At 40.0% G+C, this 16,485-nt stretch overlaps 3 protein-coding genes and 1 pseudogene across 4 annotated transcripts; 2 read left to right on the top strand and 2 right to left on the bottom strand.

The window, feature by feature from the left end:
* Positions 1 to 109: 109 nt before the first annotated feature.
* LOC144092931 (uncharacterized) lies at positions 110 to 8,438 on the bottom strand. The gene is made up of 3 exons (XM_077626103.1): positions 7,636 to 8,438; positions 1,209 to 2,547; positions 110 to 1,091 (listed from the first exon to the last, which is right to left on the bottom strand). The coding sequence occupies exons 1-2, from the start codon at positions 7,670 to 7,672 to the stop codon at positions 1,250 to 1,252; spliced, it is 1,335 nt and encodes a 444-aa protein (XP_077482229.1). The 5' UTR covers positions 7,673 to 8,438; the 3' UTR covers positions 110 to 1,091; positions 1,209 to 1,249.
* LOC144093114 (general transcription factor II-I repeat domain-containing protein 2-like) lies at positions 5,858 to 6,728 on the top strand (annotated as a pseudogene).
* On the top strand, positions 8,169 to 12,901 carry LOC144092927 (uncharacterized). 2 transcript variants are annotated; one of them, XM_077626097.1, is made up of 3 exons: positions 8,169 to 8,525; positions 10,118 to 10,146; positions 10,239 to 12,901. In XM_077626097.1, the coding sequence occupies exon 3, from the start codon at positions 10,343 to 10,345 to the stop codon at positions 11,762 to 11,764; it is 1,422 nt and encodes a 473-aa protein (XP_077482223.1). In that variant the 5' UTR covers positions 8,169 to 8,525; positions 10,118 to 10,146; positions 10,239 to 10,342; the 3' UTR covers positions 11,765 to 12,901. The 2 variants fall into 2 exon arrangements, with proteins under 2 accessions (XP_077482223.1, XP_077482222.1); XM_077626096.1 differs by lacking the exon at positions 10,118 to 10,146.
* Positions 12,149 to 15,958, bottom strand: LOC144092937 (triple functional domain protein-like). Its single transcript, XM_077626114.1, has 9 exons — positions 15,776 to 15,958; positions 14,821 to 15,008; positions 14,493 to 14,642; positions 13,934 to 14,039; positions 13,639 to 13,754; positions 13,439 to 13,561; positions 13,192 to 13,353; positions 12,523 to 12,620; positions 12,149 to 12,390 (listed from the first exon to the last, which is right to left on the bottom strand). Exons 1-9 carry the CDS (start codon positions 15,825 to 15,827, stop codon positions 12,360 to 12,362), a joined length of 1,026 nt encoding a protein of 341 aa, XP_077482240.1. The 5' UTR covers positions 15,828 to 15,958; the 3' UTR covers positions 12,149 to 12,359.
* Between the last annotated feature and the right edge of the window lie 527 nt (positions 15,959 to 16,485).

Here is a 16,485-nt window from a genome sequence, read left to right as displayed (position 1 = left end):
ATGCAAGATACGTTTTTTTTCTTGAATTTCATTCATAGACGTCAAAATGAATATTGTTTAGCATTTTATCTGTTTATCTTTTCTCTATTTTGAAATAAATGACCACATCACACACAAATAATAGCATCTTCTGCACAGTACACACAGAAATAACATCTTCAACATTATACAATAATCAGTTTCAATGTATGTTTAGTCAATTTGTGTAATTGCTTCAGCAAAAAAGAAAAAATATATAGTTCTCATGCCGAACAAGGAAGCAATGATCATAATATAATACCAGTTAATATATACTATAATTTTGATTAGGCAGTTGGATTCTCACAAACTATAATGATAGAATCAGTAAGATAATTGAGATTTTTGTTTATTGGTGCATTAAGATAATTCAAATTTAGAAACACGCTAATCTTATGAAAGCGACCAAACACATTAATCACCAAAATTGTAAATGTCTTGTACTTCGTTATGATAAGTGATACAAAAGCTGAATACACGAACGTACCGTGTTATTGTGTTATCAATAAGGTCAAAAGGACATGTTACTGTTTCTTTCTTTATAATAATGATTTGCTAAATTGCATGTTATAGGAATTTGAATACAGTTGCAACTTGGGGATCACCAGGTGGTAGGATACTGATGATGAATTAGTCGATCAAATTAGAATGAATTTAATATGAATTGAACATATAAACCAAGAATCCAAACTGACAAAAATGAACCAAAAGCCGTAGATTTAAAAATAGCTGGTACACACACTTAACATTAACAAGGACGCATCAAGAAACGAACAAAACTAGGGGACTTAAACACAGAGACAAAGGTTAATGATACATTGAGAACTTGTGGTTGATACACAGAGGAGGCGACCACAGTTGAAAGGAATTGACAATCACAACGACATGCCATTAATATATTTTTTTTTTTACTAATGTTATACATAACTAAAAATATTGAGTAAAGCCCTATGATTGTCTGTTCAAAATTAAAATAACAATTTACATTTGACTTCATATACCAATTGCCAGGTAAATTTAGTTACATTCAAATCAAAGAAAGTTAGGACAAATATAAAAAAGTGTAATAGAACCTCAAAATGAACACAAAGTCAGTTCTGGAAAAGTTGAAAAGAAGAAAAACAATTAAATGGATGTGCCAGCTTACAAAGCTATTTGAAAAATGCTGAAAAGATCAAATGAGATAAAACTCAACTAGTGTATTTCTCTATTTTCTATTTTTATCAACACGTCATGAAAACATGACACTTGAGGGATTCTCACCAGTGTGGGTTCTTGCGTGGGTTTGTAAGCCTACCTTGTATGTGAATGCCTGACCACAAATTGAGCATGAAAATGGTTTTTCACCAGTGTGGGTTCTTGTGTGTATTTTTAAACTTCCCTTCTGTGTAAATGTTTTACCACAAACTAAGCACAAAAATGGTTTTTCACCAGTGTGGGTTCTTGTGTGGACTTTTAACGTTCCCTGCTCTGCGAATGCTTGACCACAAACTGAACATGAAAATGGTTTTTCACCAGTGTGGATTCTTGTGTGTATTTTTAAACTTTTCTTGACTGTAAATGTTTTTCCACAAACTGAGCAGGAAAATTGTTTTTCACCAGTGTGAGTTCTTGTGTGGGTTTGTAAGCTTATCTTGTGTGTGAATGCTTGACCACAAATTGAGCATGAAAATGGTTTTTCACCAGTGTGGGTTCTTGTGTGTATTTTTAAACTTGTCTTCTGTGTACATGTTTTACCACAAACTAAGCACAAAAATGGTTTTTCACCAGTGTGGGTTCTTGTGTGGACTTTTAACGTCCCCTGCTCTGCGAATGCTTGACCACAAACTGAGCACGAAAATGGTTTTTCCCCAGTGTGGGTTCTTGTGTGTCTTTTTAAACTTCCCTTCTCTGTAAATGTTTTACCACAAACAGAACATGAAAAGGGTTTCTGCCCAGTGTGACTCCTAATATGTGCATTCAAATGACACTTTTTCCTATAAGTTTTCCCACAGTGAGAGCATTTGCAGAGTTTTTCACCACTGGAGTTTTTCTTAAGACCTTCATCGTCATCATCGTCATAAACTAAGTCGTCACTATCTGATAAAGGAGCAATTAAATTGTCTGCTTGCCATCCTTCTGTTGAGCTGTCATTCGGAGGCTCCGCCCCTCTGCTGGCCACGCCCAGATCATCTTCACTCTTGAAAGGCTCACCAGTTGACCAGGTGACATCTTCTTGCTCTATTTTGATTGGAGGTTGCTCTTTTCTCATTTGGTGTTGAAGAAACTCTGGCTCCTCTTTAATTTGGGGCCATGTTGAGGTGTTTGCAGGCTCTGCCCCTCCGCTGGCCCCGCCCATATCATCTTGCTGCTTCAAGGACTCACCAGGTGACCAGGTGACATCATCATCCTCCGTTTTTATTTTAAGTTGCTCTTCTCTCTTTTGGTGTTGAGGCAACTCTGGCTCCTCCCCTTTGATTTGGGGTAGCTCAACTTCCTCTTTAAAGCCAACAGACTCTTGCCAATCAGGACGAAGATATTTTGCGAAACCTGCAAAGACATGAAAATAAATTATATATTTCATGGACTGTCGATCATAAAAATTCTCTAACTTTTTAGATTTTAATTTAGTTACAATGTTTTCACCAAAGGGGAGGCATTTAAAAAAAACATTGTTTTAATAAGTAGCTAGTCTATTAACATTTTGGGGAATGATGACATTGAAGTATAAATGAAAAAAGAGAAGAATAATGTAATTTTCGAAATGAATATTTTAGAAAAAGATGGTTGGCTTAAAAATATTTTTACCGTGTTTTTTTTTAAAGAAAATGTTGGATTTATTCTGGGATGTTTCTATGTTTTGTAAGCATTTTTAATAGGTAATAAAGCTATAAATTAATTCATGCTTTATGTTGGGACCAAGCAAGAGGACACTTTCCCCCACAGCTGCTTTCGAGGCCAGTTAATTGTTTTCAGGACTATTGACGGCAACAAACCCCTTGTTCCCTGCCAAGGATGCTGATCTACAAAGGACTCATAAATTGCTTTGACTGGGACGCCGGCAGTTTACCTTATAAAGGAATTATTATGCTTATACTGCAAATTCTTACGCAGGTGTTTTGGTTTCGATCTAATATGAGCAGTTGTTTTTTGACCTTAAGGGTGTTATTCGGTTAGCTTATGCAATTGTTTTGAATCAGATGACAGTGGTACCTCGACATACGAGCGTAATCCGTTCCGAGACTGAGATCGTATGACGAGGTTCTCGTATGTCGAGCGGACGTTTCCCATTGAAATGAATGGAAAAAAATGTAATAAGTTCCAGCCCTCTGAAAAAACACCAAAAACAGGATATTGGATTGGAAAAATGTTTTATTTCTTCTAATTCCCCATCTATTGACAAAGTAACACATAACTAGTGGTTTAATAGAAATAAAATGTGTTTAATCTAACTAAAATTGGGCGGATTTCGCCGAGGGGAGAGGGGCACAAAAGGGGCGGGGGGCTTCGGGTTTTTTTTCCACACAACGCACTCGTAAACGGAACAAACACTCCACCCTCACGTTCGCTATTGATGGGCTGTTTGCTGTTTTACTATTGCCTTCAAAATATTCCGAAAATGATGCACACAAATGTCCTCACAATCGGATAACGCACGACCACTTGCCAACGAGCAGCAGTCTTTTATCAGCGATCGATCCGCTGCTCATGGGAGCTTCGGGGGCGCTGGCTAGCGGCTCCCTTTTAGCTTGTAGCATCTGTGGTCGCATCCCCTCGAACGGCGCCTATGATAGAGTTGCTACCGTGGTTGCTATTGCGGGGAGTTGCGAGCCAGTGCCCCTGATGTTCTTATGAGCAGCCAACGAGCAGCAGTCTTTTATCAGCGATCGCTCCGCTGCTCATGAGAGCTTCGGGGGCGCTGGCTAGCGGCTCCTTTTAGCTTGTAGCATCTGTGTTCGCATCCCCTCAAACGGCGCCTATGATAGAGTTGCTACCGGGGATGCTGTTGCGAGCCAGTGCCCCTGATGTTCTTATGAGCAGCCAACGAGAAGTAATATAATACTCCTCGTATTAGATAAAAATAACAGGAAATGCAGCAGCTGAGCTTACCCACGTATTGATTGTGGGTAACGTTTTATTCTGAGAAAGAGTGCCATTGCCTGTTGGCGTTGTGTGCATGAGTATACTTCATTACCCAGAAAGCCCTCTTTCCCCCGCGCATGCGCGTTGTGCGTTTCCTGGTCTGAATAACTCATCCGGTGCTCGTAAATATTGTTATACACGAAAGATTTGCAAAAAAGACAGTGCCATGGCCACCTGGCTTGGTCGCATCACGAAATTTTGATCGCATGACGGGCGAATTATTCGATCGAAATTTCCGTCGTAAGACGAGAATTTTGTATGACGAGCGGTCGTGTGACGAGGTACCACTGTACATTAAATGTTTTCAGTATGTTGCGACTAAATAATGAGAAGAGTATCCTGCTCGTCAGAAATACTTTTGAACGAAGCCGCGTTATGAGTGATCACTCCTTGCAAGTTGTAATCAGTGTATGCCAACGATGTCTTCCAGTTTTAATTAAATATTACTAATAATGATTTAATGGTATTAATCATTATTCCATCAGAAAACATTGAACATTTCCTTTTTTGTTTTTCATAAAGAGAAAAATATTATTTGAATTCAGGGGTTCAAATCCAGCTCACGTCCCACCTGTGTGGAGTTTGCATGTTTTCCCTGGGCTTGCGTGGGTTTCCTCTGGATACTCCGGTTTCCTCCCACATTTCCGAAAACATGCATGGTAGGCTGATTGAACACTCTAAATTGCCCCTAGGAATGAGTGTGAGTGTGCATGGTTGTCCGTCTCCTTGTGCCCTATGATCGGCTGGCCACCGACTCAGGGTGTCCTGCGCCTCTGGCCTGGAGACAGCTGGGATAGGCTCCAGCACCCCCACGAAACTAATAAGGATAACGCGGTTCAGAAAATGAGATGAGATGAGAATTTAGTGCATGTAAGTAAGTGTTATGTCACTCAAGCATGCAGCCAAAAATGTAGGGGGAGTAGCTTTAATGACTCTTTAATGCAGACATTGGCAAACTACGGCCCGGGGGCCATATGTGGCCTGTTAAACGTTTTAATACGGCCCGCCGAACATGATAATATTACATTAATAAACCTTGTTAATTTTTATTTCCCCTGCATTTCTGTTTTTGTTCACTAGATAACACTGTAGATACATTGGGTTTGTTGAGGTGAAGCGTAGGGCGTTTTACTCCACGTTTGCTATTTCCCTTTTGACTCTTCTCGATCCATCAGCCCTTCGGTAAAGATGAGCGGACCTAAGAAACGCAAAGTGGACAAAGAATGTCGAGTGTTCATTACGGAGTGGCCAACTAAATATTTTTTCGCTGAACACCGATCATCCCCGTTTGCCTATTATGCCAAGAAACTATTGCGGTTTTCAAAGAGTATAAAATTAGCCTGTCACTTTGCTACAAAACACGCTAACAATGTTAGCAAGTTGTCAACAAAAGAAAGGGAAGCTGCTGCTCAGAAGTTGGCAGGTAATTTAAAGGCTCAACAAAGGTTTTCATTGTCACACTGCCATTCAAGAGTCAAGTACCAAGGCCAGTTTTATGCTTTCTTTCAAAATAGCAAAGGCCAGCAAAACACTGTCTGAGGGCAGGTGTTTAAAAGAATGTATGGTGGAGACAACAGGTATTTTGTGCCCGGAGACAACAGGTATTTTGTGCCCGGAGACCAAAGACAAATTTGAGAAAATCAGTTTATCACGGCGGACAGTGACTCGGCGTGTGGAACTAATAGATGACGATATCAAGAGCATCCTAAACAAAAAGATGGGGTCATTCACGTTGTATTCTTTAGCGCTGGATGAAAGCAATGATGTCAAAGACACTGCTCAGCTCCTCATTTTTATCCGAGGTATCAATGACAATTTTGAAATAACAGGAGTTTTTGACAATGGAGTCTCTTAAAGGACAAACCGGGAGTCTGCTGTCATCAAAAATGTGAAGCTTCCTTGGAGTAAGCTTGTCAATGTCACCACAGATGGATCCCTGAATTTAACGGGGAAAAATGTTGGCCTGCTAAGGAAAATCCAGAATAGAGTGAAAGATGAAAACCCTGACCAGGATGTCATTTTCCTCCACTGCATCATCCACCAGGAATCTATGTAAATCGGTATTACTGCTGAATCATGTTGTGAATCCTGTCGTGAAACTTGTCAACTTCATACTCGCAAGGGGACTTAAGCACCGTCAGTTTATTCCGTTCCTGGAGGAAACTGACGCGGATCACCAGGACTTGCTTTATCACTTCCGTGTGCTCCCCGTGTGGGAGCTCAAAAAGGAGATTGGCATGTTTTTGAAGCAACTGGGGAAGGCTGATGAATTTCCTGATCTGAGCAACAAGTGCTGTATTTGTGATTTTGTGTTTGCTATGGACATATTTTCACACTTGAATGAGCTCAAAACAAAACTGCAGGGAAAGGATCTGTTTGTGCAAGACATGTACACAAACGTGAAAGCCTTCAAATCCAAGCTGGCTTTATTCTCTTGGCAAATTTTGAACAAAGCATTCACTCATTTTTCTACACTAGCCACACTGAAAGAGGCTGGAGCAAAAGTGAAGAAATACAGTGAGTTACTGGATGCACTGCACGGAGAATTCCGCTGTCGGTTCTCAGATTTCGACAAAATTGACAAGTAACTTCAGTTGGTGGCCTGTCTTCTGTCACAAGACCCCGAAAATGCCCCAGAGAAGCTCCAGCTCGAACTGATCGACCTTCAGCCGACCCTGTCTTAAAAGAGAAGTTCAACTCTCTGAAACTAAATGACTTCTATGCTTCACTCAATAAAGCAGCATTTCCAAGGCTGCAGCGGGCGGGGCAGAAGATGCTGGCATTGTTCGGCTCAACCTACGTGTGTGAACAGACCTTTAGCATCATGAACATCAACAAAGAGAGCCACAGATCCAAGTTAACACCTCAGATCCATTCTGAGAATCGCCACAACAAAACTAAATCCACTTTGATGCGCTGGCTAAAAAAGGAGACCAACAACACTGTTCCCATTAAAATTGAAAGTGTCTCCGTGATGCGCACATTCTCAAAATAAACAGTGCGCACTGATCAAATATCATTCCGCTCCAAAGACTGACTTGCTGCCACTGTTTTGTCTTAAGGACAACAGAACTTTCTGTGCTTTAAAATAGGAATGGTAATTTAAAAAAGGAACATTTTGTTCTTTTGATTTTCAGTGTTTCAAGACTCATTCCATAGTCAGATGTTTTGTTGTAATGCTCATCTTCATCTACATTTGAAATTAAAGCACACGTTTTCTCTATACCCCAAGATGTGTATTTTTTTCTCCACTGAGGTGGGGTTACCAAAGCAATCCATCCATCTGCTCCTGGTCCGGACCCTCTGTCAAATGTTAGAACCCATTGTGGCCCGTGAATCAAAAAGTTTGCCCATCCCTGCTTTAATGCCTCTGGGCATATATTTTTTCCTTCGAATGGGGCTAGCGTGAATTCATGAAAATGTACGTACACTAAAATAGTGTCATGTCAAAAGAATACCTTTAAAGGAATATATGAAAGTAAAAAGTGTACCCACCTTCGAGTCTATGAAGAAAAACCTTCTGGTGCGTCATTTTGCAAACGGTCGAACGCTGCTGAGGTGAAGGCTCCTGTTTGACGTCAAAAAGGTCCTCCTAGAACTTTAGCAGTTTTGCTCTTGCGGGCATTTCCATGCGTGAATTCTGATGGAGGCGCCTGTGATAGCTGCTAGCTATGCTAAGCTAAAGTAGCCCGCAAACTCAAGCGAGTTCTTCGACGACTTGTTCCTTTGATAGCTGCTAGCTAGGCTAAGTTAAGTAGGGTGCAAAGCTTCAAAGAGGTATTCGATGACGGAAGACTTGTTCCTTTGGCTGCTGCTAGCTAAGATAAGATAAAGTAGGTCGCAAAGCATAAACGAGTTCTGAGACGGCTTGAAGATAGAGATGTTAATCTCGAGCCTTCCTCCTCGAATCCGATTCGACCATTACATTAACCATTAAATCCCCGGGACTTGGAAGTGTTACATATTCACATTTTTGCTTTCACTGGTCGATAACACTTTGACTTGACTCAAAATGATCATGAATATCTCGTTAGTTTTATAACTCAAATTATGTATCTCTCGTTCCTTGAGAGGAAACGACGTTGCTTCGCGCGTGCGCAGTAGCAATCGGCAGCAATCCGACTTCGGTCCCAATCGGGGAGGAATCGGCCTTTATCTTATGCTTTTCTTTCCTCGGTTTTGAGAAGATCTACTTTTTATCTCCCCTTGTCCAGCGAAATGTGACAGAAATTTTAAGGCATACTGAGAATCCGTCGTTTAGGAGGACGTTGACGTGGCTTGTTTAGCTTAGCCTAGCCTAAGTTAGCCACTAATAAAGAGAAGAAACAAGGCGCTTGGCATCAACACATCGCCTCACAACCAATCATTAAACCCCAAAATGTCAGGTGAGTTGCAGTGGCGGGCCGGCAGGGCCTTCAAAGCCTTCTCTGCTGGCCTAAGAAATATCTGAATCATATATTATATTTTGTCCATCAATACTTATTAAATAATTCCAAATTGTCTGTTAGCTTCCTTTAATTGCTTGTCCCCCTGGTTGCACTGCTTCCAGATGTGTGTTTTCATATTGAAGCATTTAACCAATCACATTTCAGCCATTATTTGTTGCCAGGGTCAGAAATCTGCCTCAAAGCCTTCACAATCAGTTCTGCGGGCTCTGCTGCATTAAACAAGCGTCAATAAGACTGTTGCTTTAACTAATCAAATTTCGAGTTTGTCGCAGGCGTAGGGATACGTCATTGCCTTGTCGCAGGCGTAGGGATACGTCATTGCCTTGTCGCAGGCGTAGGGATACGTCATTGCCTTGTCACAGGCGTAGGGATACGTCATTGCCTTGTCGCAGGCATAGGGATACGTCATTGCCTTGTCGCAGGCGTAGGGATACGTCATTGCCTTGTCGCAGGCGTAGGGATACGTCATCTCTTTCACCAACTATGATTAGCTACCAAACTGTATCTGGAGGTAGCTGCACAAGCAAATATATTGTTGTGTTAATTTAAAGCAATTTTCAAGACGGACTATGCCAGAAATACAGTGCAATTTTTGCCGTTTCGCCATTGACGTCCATCGCTGTCTTTTCCCGGGGAAATCACTTCCCTGGCCCGGTTGTAATGTCTGAAAAGCTCCAGTATTTGTATTTAATCAATTAATGCTGCTAGGAAGTGGATTTTACCCCATTTTAGTGCAATATTTGCAGTTTCGCGACTAGCTGATATGGACGTATTGACGTTCATCGCTGTCGTTTCCCGGGAAAATCACCCCCCTTACCCGGTTGTAATGTCTGAAAAGCTCCAGTATTTGTATTTAATCATTAAATGCTGCTAGGAAGTGGATTTACCCCCATTTACTGTAGCTGCAGTCGAGGTTTTATAGCCATAAAATAGTTTTTGAGGGTTGGATTGATTCGTTGAAGGCGCTACAAGAAAATGCACGGACCGCCACTGGTGAGTTGACGTCTGATTGACTTGTCTCGAAAATATATAACAATGTTTACAGATACAGGCCGATGTAAGACTAGTGCTATTTTGTATTTTTATTTTTATTGTACTTTATTAAGGCCCAGGAAAGTACTTCATTTTTAATGTTAAAATTCAAATGCAGATTATAAATAAATGGAATATGTATTCACTCTTTTACCTCATTTTATAGAAAAGAAATAAAAACCTTTTTTTTTTAAAATCTAATATTATTTTTTTTGTTTTGTTTTAATTAGAAAATATTTAAAAATCGAAAGATGCAAAAAAAAAGTGATTTAAACAATTTTCTATTTGCTGTGTTCTTACATTGATGCAGGAGGCTAAAGAAAAAAATTGGGCACATTTTAAACAGTTTGAAGCTCATTTGGCTGTTAACGCGAATACTACAGTAGCATGACTGATTGGTCATAAATGTATGACTTCCATTTAGTTTCATTACTGTAAAGTGTGAAGAAGAAATTCAGTCATTTTAATTTAAAAAATGGTTCATTTTTGTTGTGTAGAAAATTGCCCCAGCGGAACCAATGCCGATGTAAGTGACTTTAAATATTCAGTCTAACCTAAAGGACTTCTAGTTAGATAGACGGTCCATGAAATATATCATTTCTCTTCGTGTCATTGCAGGTTTTAGAAGATATATTGGTCCTGATGAGCAGTCTGTTGTCTTTAAAGGGGAAGTTGAGCTTCCCCAAATCAAAGAGGAGGAGCCAGAGTTCCCACAACAAAATATGAGAGATGAGAAACTTCCAATCAAAAAGGAAGAAGAAGATCTCACCTGCTCACCTGGTGAGACCTTGAAGAGGCAAGATGATCTGGGCGGGGCCAGTGGAGGGGCGGAGCCTACAAACACTTCAATGTGGCCTCAAATTAAAGAGGAGGACCCAGAGGTCCCTCAACAAAAAATGAGAGACGAGCAACTTCCAATTAAAAAGGAGGAAGAAGATGCCACCATGTCAACTGGTGAGCTCTTGAAAAGGGAAGATGAACTGGAGGTGGCCAGCAGAGGGGCGGAGTCTCTGTATGGCAGCGGCTCAACAGAACGATGGCAAGCAGAAAATTTAATTGCCCCTTTATCAGAGAGTGATGACTTGCTTTATGCTGATGAGGACGATGAAGGTCTTAAGAAAAACCCCAGTGGCGACAAACTCTGCAAATGCTCTCAGTGTGGGAAAACCTTTGGGACAAAGACTACTTTGAAAACACACATGAGGAGTCATAAGGAGAAACCTTATCCTTGCTCAATTTGTGGTAAAGCCTTCTCTCTAAAGCCCCGCTTAAAACGACACATTAAAACACACATGGGTGAAAAGCTATTTTCCTGCTCAGTTTGTGGTCAAGCATTCACACATAAGGAAAACTTAAATAATCATGCAAGAACCCATAAAGGTGAAAAAACATTTTCGTGCTCAATTTGTGGTAAGGCATTTTCTCAAAAGCAAGATTTAAAAAGACATACAAGAACCCACACTGGTGAAAAACCCTTTCTGTGCTCAATTTGTAGCCAAAATTTCACCCAGAAGGCACACTTAAAAAGCCACTTAAGAGCCCACACAGGTGAAAAACCTTTTTCCTGCTCAGTCTGTGCTAAGAAATTCCGTCGCAAGAACGCCTTAAAAGTTCACACAAGAACTCACACTGGTGAAAAACCATTTTTCTGCTCTGTTTGTGGTCACACTTTCTCTCAAAAGGACCAGTTAAAAAGCCACACAAGAACACACACTGGTGAAAAACCCTTTTCCTGTGCAGTTTGTGGTCAGACATTTTCTCAAAAGGACCAGTTAAAAAGCCACACAAGAACCCATACTGGTGAAAAACCCTTTTCCTGCGCAGTTTGTCGTCAAACATTCACACAGATTGCACACTTAAATACACACACAAGGATTCACACCGGTGAAAAACCTTTTTCCTGCACAGTTTGTAGTCAGACATTTAGACAGAAGGGAAGCTTAACTAGTCACGCAAGAACCCACACTGGTGAAAAACCTTTTTCCTGCTCAGTTTGTGGTCAAACATTCACTCAGAAAGGAAGCTTAAATAGTCACACAAGAACCCACACTGGTGAAAAACCTTTTTCCTGCACAGTTTGTGGTGAAGCTTTCTCTTTTAGGGAATCCTTAAAAAGGCATGCAAAAGCCCACATCTGTGAATAATCTTTTCCCTGCTAAGTTTGTTGCCAAATATTCACGTCTGCTTCACAGTTCTGAGAACGAGGGTTTAATCCCTGGTTGGTTTCAACCCTCCTTGTGTGGACTTTGCATGTTCTCTCCAGGCCTGTGTGGGTTTTTGCCAGGTTTGCTGGTGAGACATCCATAAAGCACGTGGAATTGAAGCGGAAATACACTTGCTTGACGGACAGACATTGAGGACTGCTTGTCGGAATTCCCCAATGTCCTTCTGATCGTGCATTTCTTTTTTTCATTCTTTTACTACATTCAGTGGCCCCGATTACATGGACAACTACATTCTAAAGGGAATTTAACTAAGGCAACAATGTGCATATGTTCGTTTTCCATAGAGTGAAGGAGGAGGCAAGGTTCCAAAAATATGCATTTGCTTTATTGTCCAAAAACGTTCTGTACACATCAATTGAAGTTTATATAAAAATAACTATTTACAAGAAAAAATATGAATATTCATTCATTAACACATTTGATTTTTGTAAAGGTACTATACAGCATTTTTTTCCAATTGTAAGCTCATCTTGTGCTTTGGGTCCAAGTAGTCGACTGCCTGATGCTTCAGCCATTACATACAACTGATGAACCACTTGTGCAGCCTGCAGAAAACAACAGGACAACTCAGCTTCGTTTGACCAAGTTAGACTCTACTCTAAGTATTCTCAGTAATAGAAAACCTGTTCTGTTGAAACCCAAAATTAAATTCACAAATGGTAGAGTTAGTAACATACCTTTTTCTGAGTGGAGACTTTTCCTTCTTGCTGAGTTTATGGATGTCATCCCCTGTTTTGCTGTGCCATGAAGCAGGGATTATATCCGGTTCAACATTCTGACAAACGATAGAAAGAGAAGGATCTTAATTTACCATATTTTCCAGATTCTAAGTCGCACTTTATTCATTGTTAGGCTGGGCTTTCGATGAATACTCAAATGTGAATTTTATATGTTTGTTTTTCTCTATGACCACCGACTGCCTGTCATGTTGTTTATTTTTCAACGCTATTGTTATCTGAAACCTGTTATGTTAACATATGCCAATTGAGCCTGTTTATCTCATTTTACTACTGTTACTTTAACTTATGTTCATTCTTGGGTTGTGATACAATACAAAATTGCCATCCTAAAACTGTGGCTTATACTTTTGCGTTTTCTATTTTTTTCCCTCTCTATTTTGCCTTTTTTGGAGAGTGCAGTTTATACCAGGCGCAACTTATAGTCCCACCCAAAATACGGTATTTACTGTATGAGTTTTGATTAACATCATGATGATTAATGATTGACATAAATGCAGTTATTTTGTGAGCACTCAAGTTTGAGTGCACAGCAGAATACACATTTCGAAAATGTGGGTTTCAAACTGTGAAGCATGAAAGCTGATAACATTGTCAAATCCGACTTACTTTCTCCGGGCTGCAGGGGGGCTTGGCCATTTGCAAGGTGAAATCCTGGTAGCATTTGTCAGCTGCCATCACACATTTTCTGATGGCGCTGGCATGGCTGTGGCCTTTTCTGCAGTAACTGTCTGCTAGTTTGATGAGTAGCTTCACGCTATCTTCTAAATGCTGCAGAGTAGAGTAGACAAAAAGAATGTTTTTGCACAATTGCATCCAAGCCTATAGATAAGGGTGTGTGTGACACCAAACCTACCTTGGTAATGATGTCAAAGTCCTCCAGCTCCTTCAACACTTCCTGCCTGTAGCGGAAACTTAAGCCATCAGGGCAGTGTATGGACAGGTAAAGCTCTAATGTGTCTTTCATTTTATCCTGGGCCTAAAGACAAACAAATTTGTTACGTTTTGGTAAAGTCACAGCGAGAGACACATTTTTCAAAGTTTTCCAACCATCACCTCTTTAGCCTGGCGTTCAAACGCCACATATTGCTGACACTGTTCGAGTCGCTGCTTCTTAATGGCCCAGAGGTGGAGGACGTGGTTTTCTCTCTCTTTCAGGTCATTGCAGATGTCTTTGAAAAAATAAATAACAACACCGTTACCAATTTATTGTGTTAGAAAATAAAATAAACACAAAAGAGCATCTTTGGCAAGCTCTTTGAGAATTAGCGTAAATGTAAACATTAGCATTTTCGCCTTGCCGTAGGCTATAGATTACTCCAGTTCATTTGATTTTATTCCCCAAACTGACCTGTAACACACTGCTCTTCATCAGGACTCAGAATTCCCATGGAAGCACTGTTCCTCTCCATGTACTGGTGGAAGATGTCAGCAATTCCTCTGGCCAGAGTGCATGCCTGAATGACAGAGATAGCATAATCTGCGATTAGAAATGTAACACAGAAACCCTGCTTACAACTTCCATGGTGTCATTTATCACGTGTATAGGACATATACAGTATACCCTTGTTTTTCGCTGGGATTACGTTCCAAAAAGAACCCGTGATATAATTAAATACTTTTGTCGCTCCAGAGCGTTTTGTCAACATTACGGGTTTTAGAGAAACTCGAAATTGCAAGAGAATTTGCACGCACATAATGTAAATTTGGCAAGCTGTTTTACGTACGTGTACATATTAAACTGAAACGTTATTGGCGCACAGATAGAGAAGAAGCGGAGTGACTTATTAGCCAATAAGAATGCAGAACACAATGCACGATGCAAATCCGTGAAGTAGCGAAACCGTGAAAAGTAAACCACGTTATAGCGAGGGATCCTCTATATGCATTTGTAGATACACGTGTTATACCTTGAGGAAAACGTCCTTCTGCGCCAGGTGTTTACTGCTCATGCAGGTCAGATGATCCATCTGAGAGCTGGAATCAAATGCATTTTCTGCTTTGCACCAGTCCTCCTCCCTCTTATAGTCCCCCTCCAGGTGTTCCAACATACGGCACACCTGCAAGATGGAAATAAGAATGATCATGAGTATCATGGGAGTGTAATTTTTATGTCCCACCATGTAACCAGCTAAGGGGGAAACACTTTTTCAAAAAGTATCAATTGAAGGCAGCTATCTCTGCGGGGTAATAACTAAATTGTAAATACATTTCAACTTTTGTTGAGAAATATCCTACTTCTGTTGAGGTCTCGTGGAAGGCCAGCGAAGCGAGGAGCAGCTTCATTTTGCCATCTGTTTTGCGCAAAAGCTGAATCCAGTGGCTAGCTGTACTCTCGGCACATTCTCTTAACAAGTCCAAAGGGGTCTGACACAGTAGAGACCCCTGGCCTTCCTCTGAAACAGCATTAGGCTCTGGTAGGTATTCTAGGGACAGGAAATAGAACAAAAAAATTAACGAAGGAAAGTCGTTTGATTAAGCAGTGATGTTATGAAAGATGCAGGAGAATATTCACGTCATAAATCACAGGATTACATTTAACTAATCTATCTTCACTTATCCAAAATGGTGGCACAAGGGAAGAAAAAAAAGTAGTAAATGGGCTTCCACAAGATTGCAGTCCTTCCAACATTTGGCAGGTTTTTACTACACTAAAGTTGATATTCACAAATTCATATTTTGCTGTGACTACTAGCATTATCATATGTATTTAGGGAGAGCATGTTAACAATATACCACAATAAACATCTTTCACATTTCGCATACAAATGGGGCAGTTTAAGTTATCCTTCCTTCTAAAGTTGGAATTTTAGCTAACTGCAAAAAAATGCTAAATCGCTGATCGGCCACCCACACCAAAGCAGGAAGAAAATATTTTTGTACATTAACGTCTAAAATGCATTGCAACGACAACGCAGTGTAAACTGGTTTTGCAAATATTATGTTGGACTCGACAAAGCATTTCAGTTAAACACGACTGCCGTGACTCCAAATTATGAAGATGCTGAAAACGAGTTAAAAAATCCTTCAAACAATGTCATAAGTTTATCAGGAAATTGTTACTACTTTTCAGCAATTTAGCACGACTTAAAACGAACATGATATGAAGCACCCAATCCATGTATAATCGTCTGCATCCCTCTTTCGCTTGGAAAGGAAAGTAGCAACGAACGTTAGAATATAATATAATTACCTTGTAGCAGAATTTCGGCCTTTGCAGCAACTTCAGATGCGAGGTGCTCCATGGTTGATTTCTTTTTCCTGGTCGTTTATTCCGAATAACCTGGTGAGCTCACTTGCAGCATCTGACTGATTTCATTTTTGGGTTGGAATCTGTACATTTAAACGCAGATGACATGAAAGAGCTTCCCAGTGACGTCACCTCTGTGATCTCCAATTCTATCTCGGTCCCGCCTCCTCATGATCTGACCAATAGGATCATCTGAACCTCAAGTTAAACGTACAGTACATATTTACCTTTGATAGATGAAAGAGCATCCTATCTAAAATAATCTTGTGGAGCAATTCTAAAAATAACAGAATTTCAGTTTCCTGCCGTTTGATAGAGGCGAAAAGTACGTATTGGATTCACCTTAAAAAGAAAATTAGCCCGGACCGTTTTTCAAATGTATTTATTTTGGTTTTGTTGTTTTTTGATTATTTTTTGAAACCTCAGTCATTCGTGTTAGTTTTTTTTAAATTACGTTTTGGAATTAATTATTTTTCCCCAAAAATATTTTCTGGGATTGTTTTTTTAAATTGTTTTTTTCCTTTTTTCTCAGCCTGATGGCTAGTAGAAACAAAATTATAAAATTATAAATCATAAAGCAACCCTCGATATAAAATAATCGCACTTGTACACAAATATTAAAAACAACACAAAGAGTAAATTCATTTGAAAAA

Source organism: Stigmatopora argus, chromosome 18, assembly GCF_051989625.1.
Source record: "Stigmatopora argus isolate UIUO_Sarg chromosome 18, RoL_Sarg_1.0, whole genome shotgun sequence".
Classification (NCBI taxonomy): Eukaryota; Metazoa; Chordata; class Actinopteri; order Syngnathiformes; family Syngnathidae; genus Stigmatopora; species Stigmatopora argus.
This window is presented reverse-complemented; position numbering and strand designations above follow the sequence as displayed.

Bases quoted from the DNA above. Each gene is read 5' to 3' on its own strand.
- LOC144092931 (XM_077626103.1), bottom strand. From the start codon at position 7,672: ATGACGCACCAGAAGGTTTTTCTTCATAGACTCGAAG. The intron at 2,548-7,635 runs GTGGGTACACTT...ATGTCTTTGCAG, and splicing joins TTTTCTTCATAGACTCGAAG to GTTTCGCAAAATATCTTCGT.
- LOC144092937 (XM_077626114.1), bottom strand. From the start codon at position 15,827: ATGGAGCACCTCGCATCTGAAGTTGCTGCAAAGGCCGAAATTCTGCTA. The intron at 14,040-14,492 runs GTATAACACGTG...TCTGTCATTCAG, and splicing joins AGAAGGACGTTTTCCTCAAG to GCATGCACTCTGGCCAGAGG. The intron at 13,755-13,933 runs GTCAGTTTGGGG...ATTTTTTCAAAG, and splicing joins TGAAGAGCAGTGTGTTACAG to ACATCTGCAATGACCTGAAA.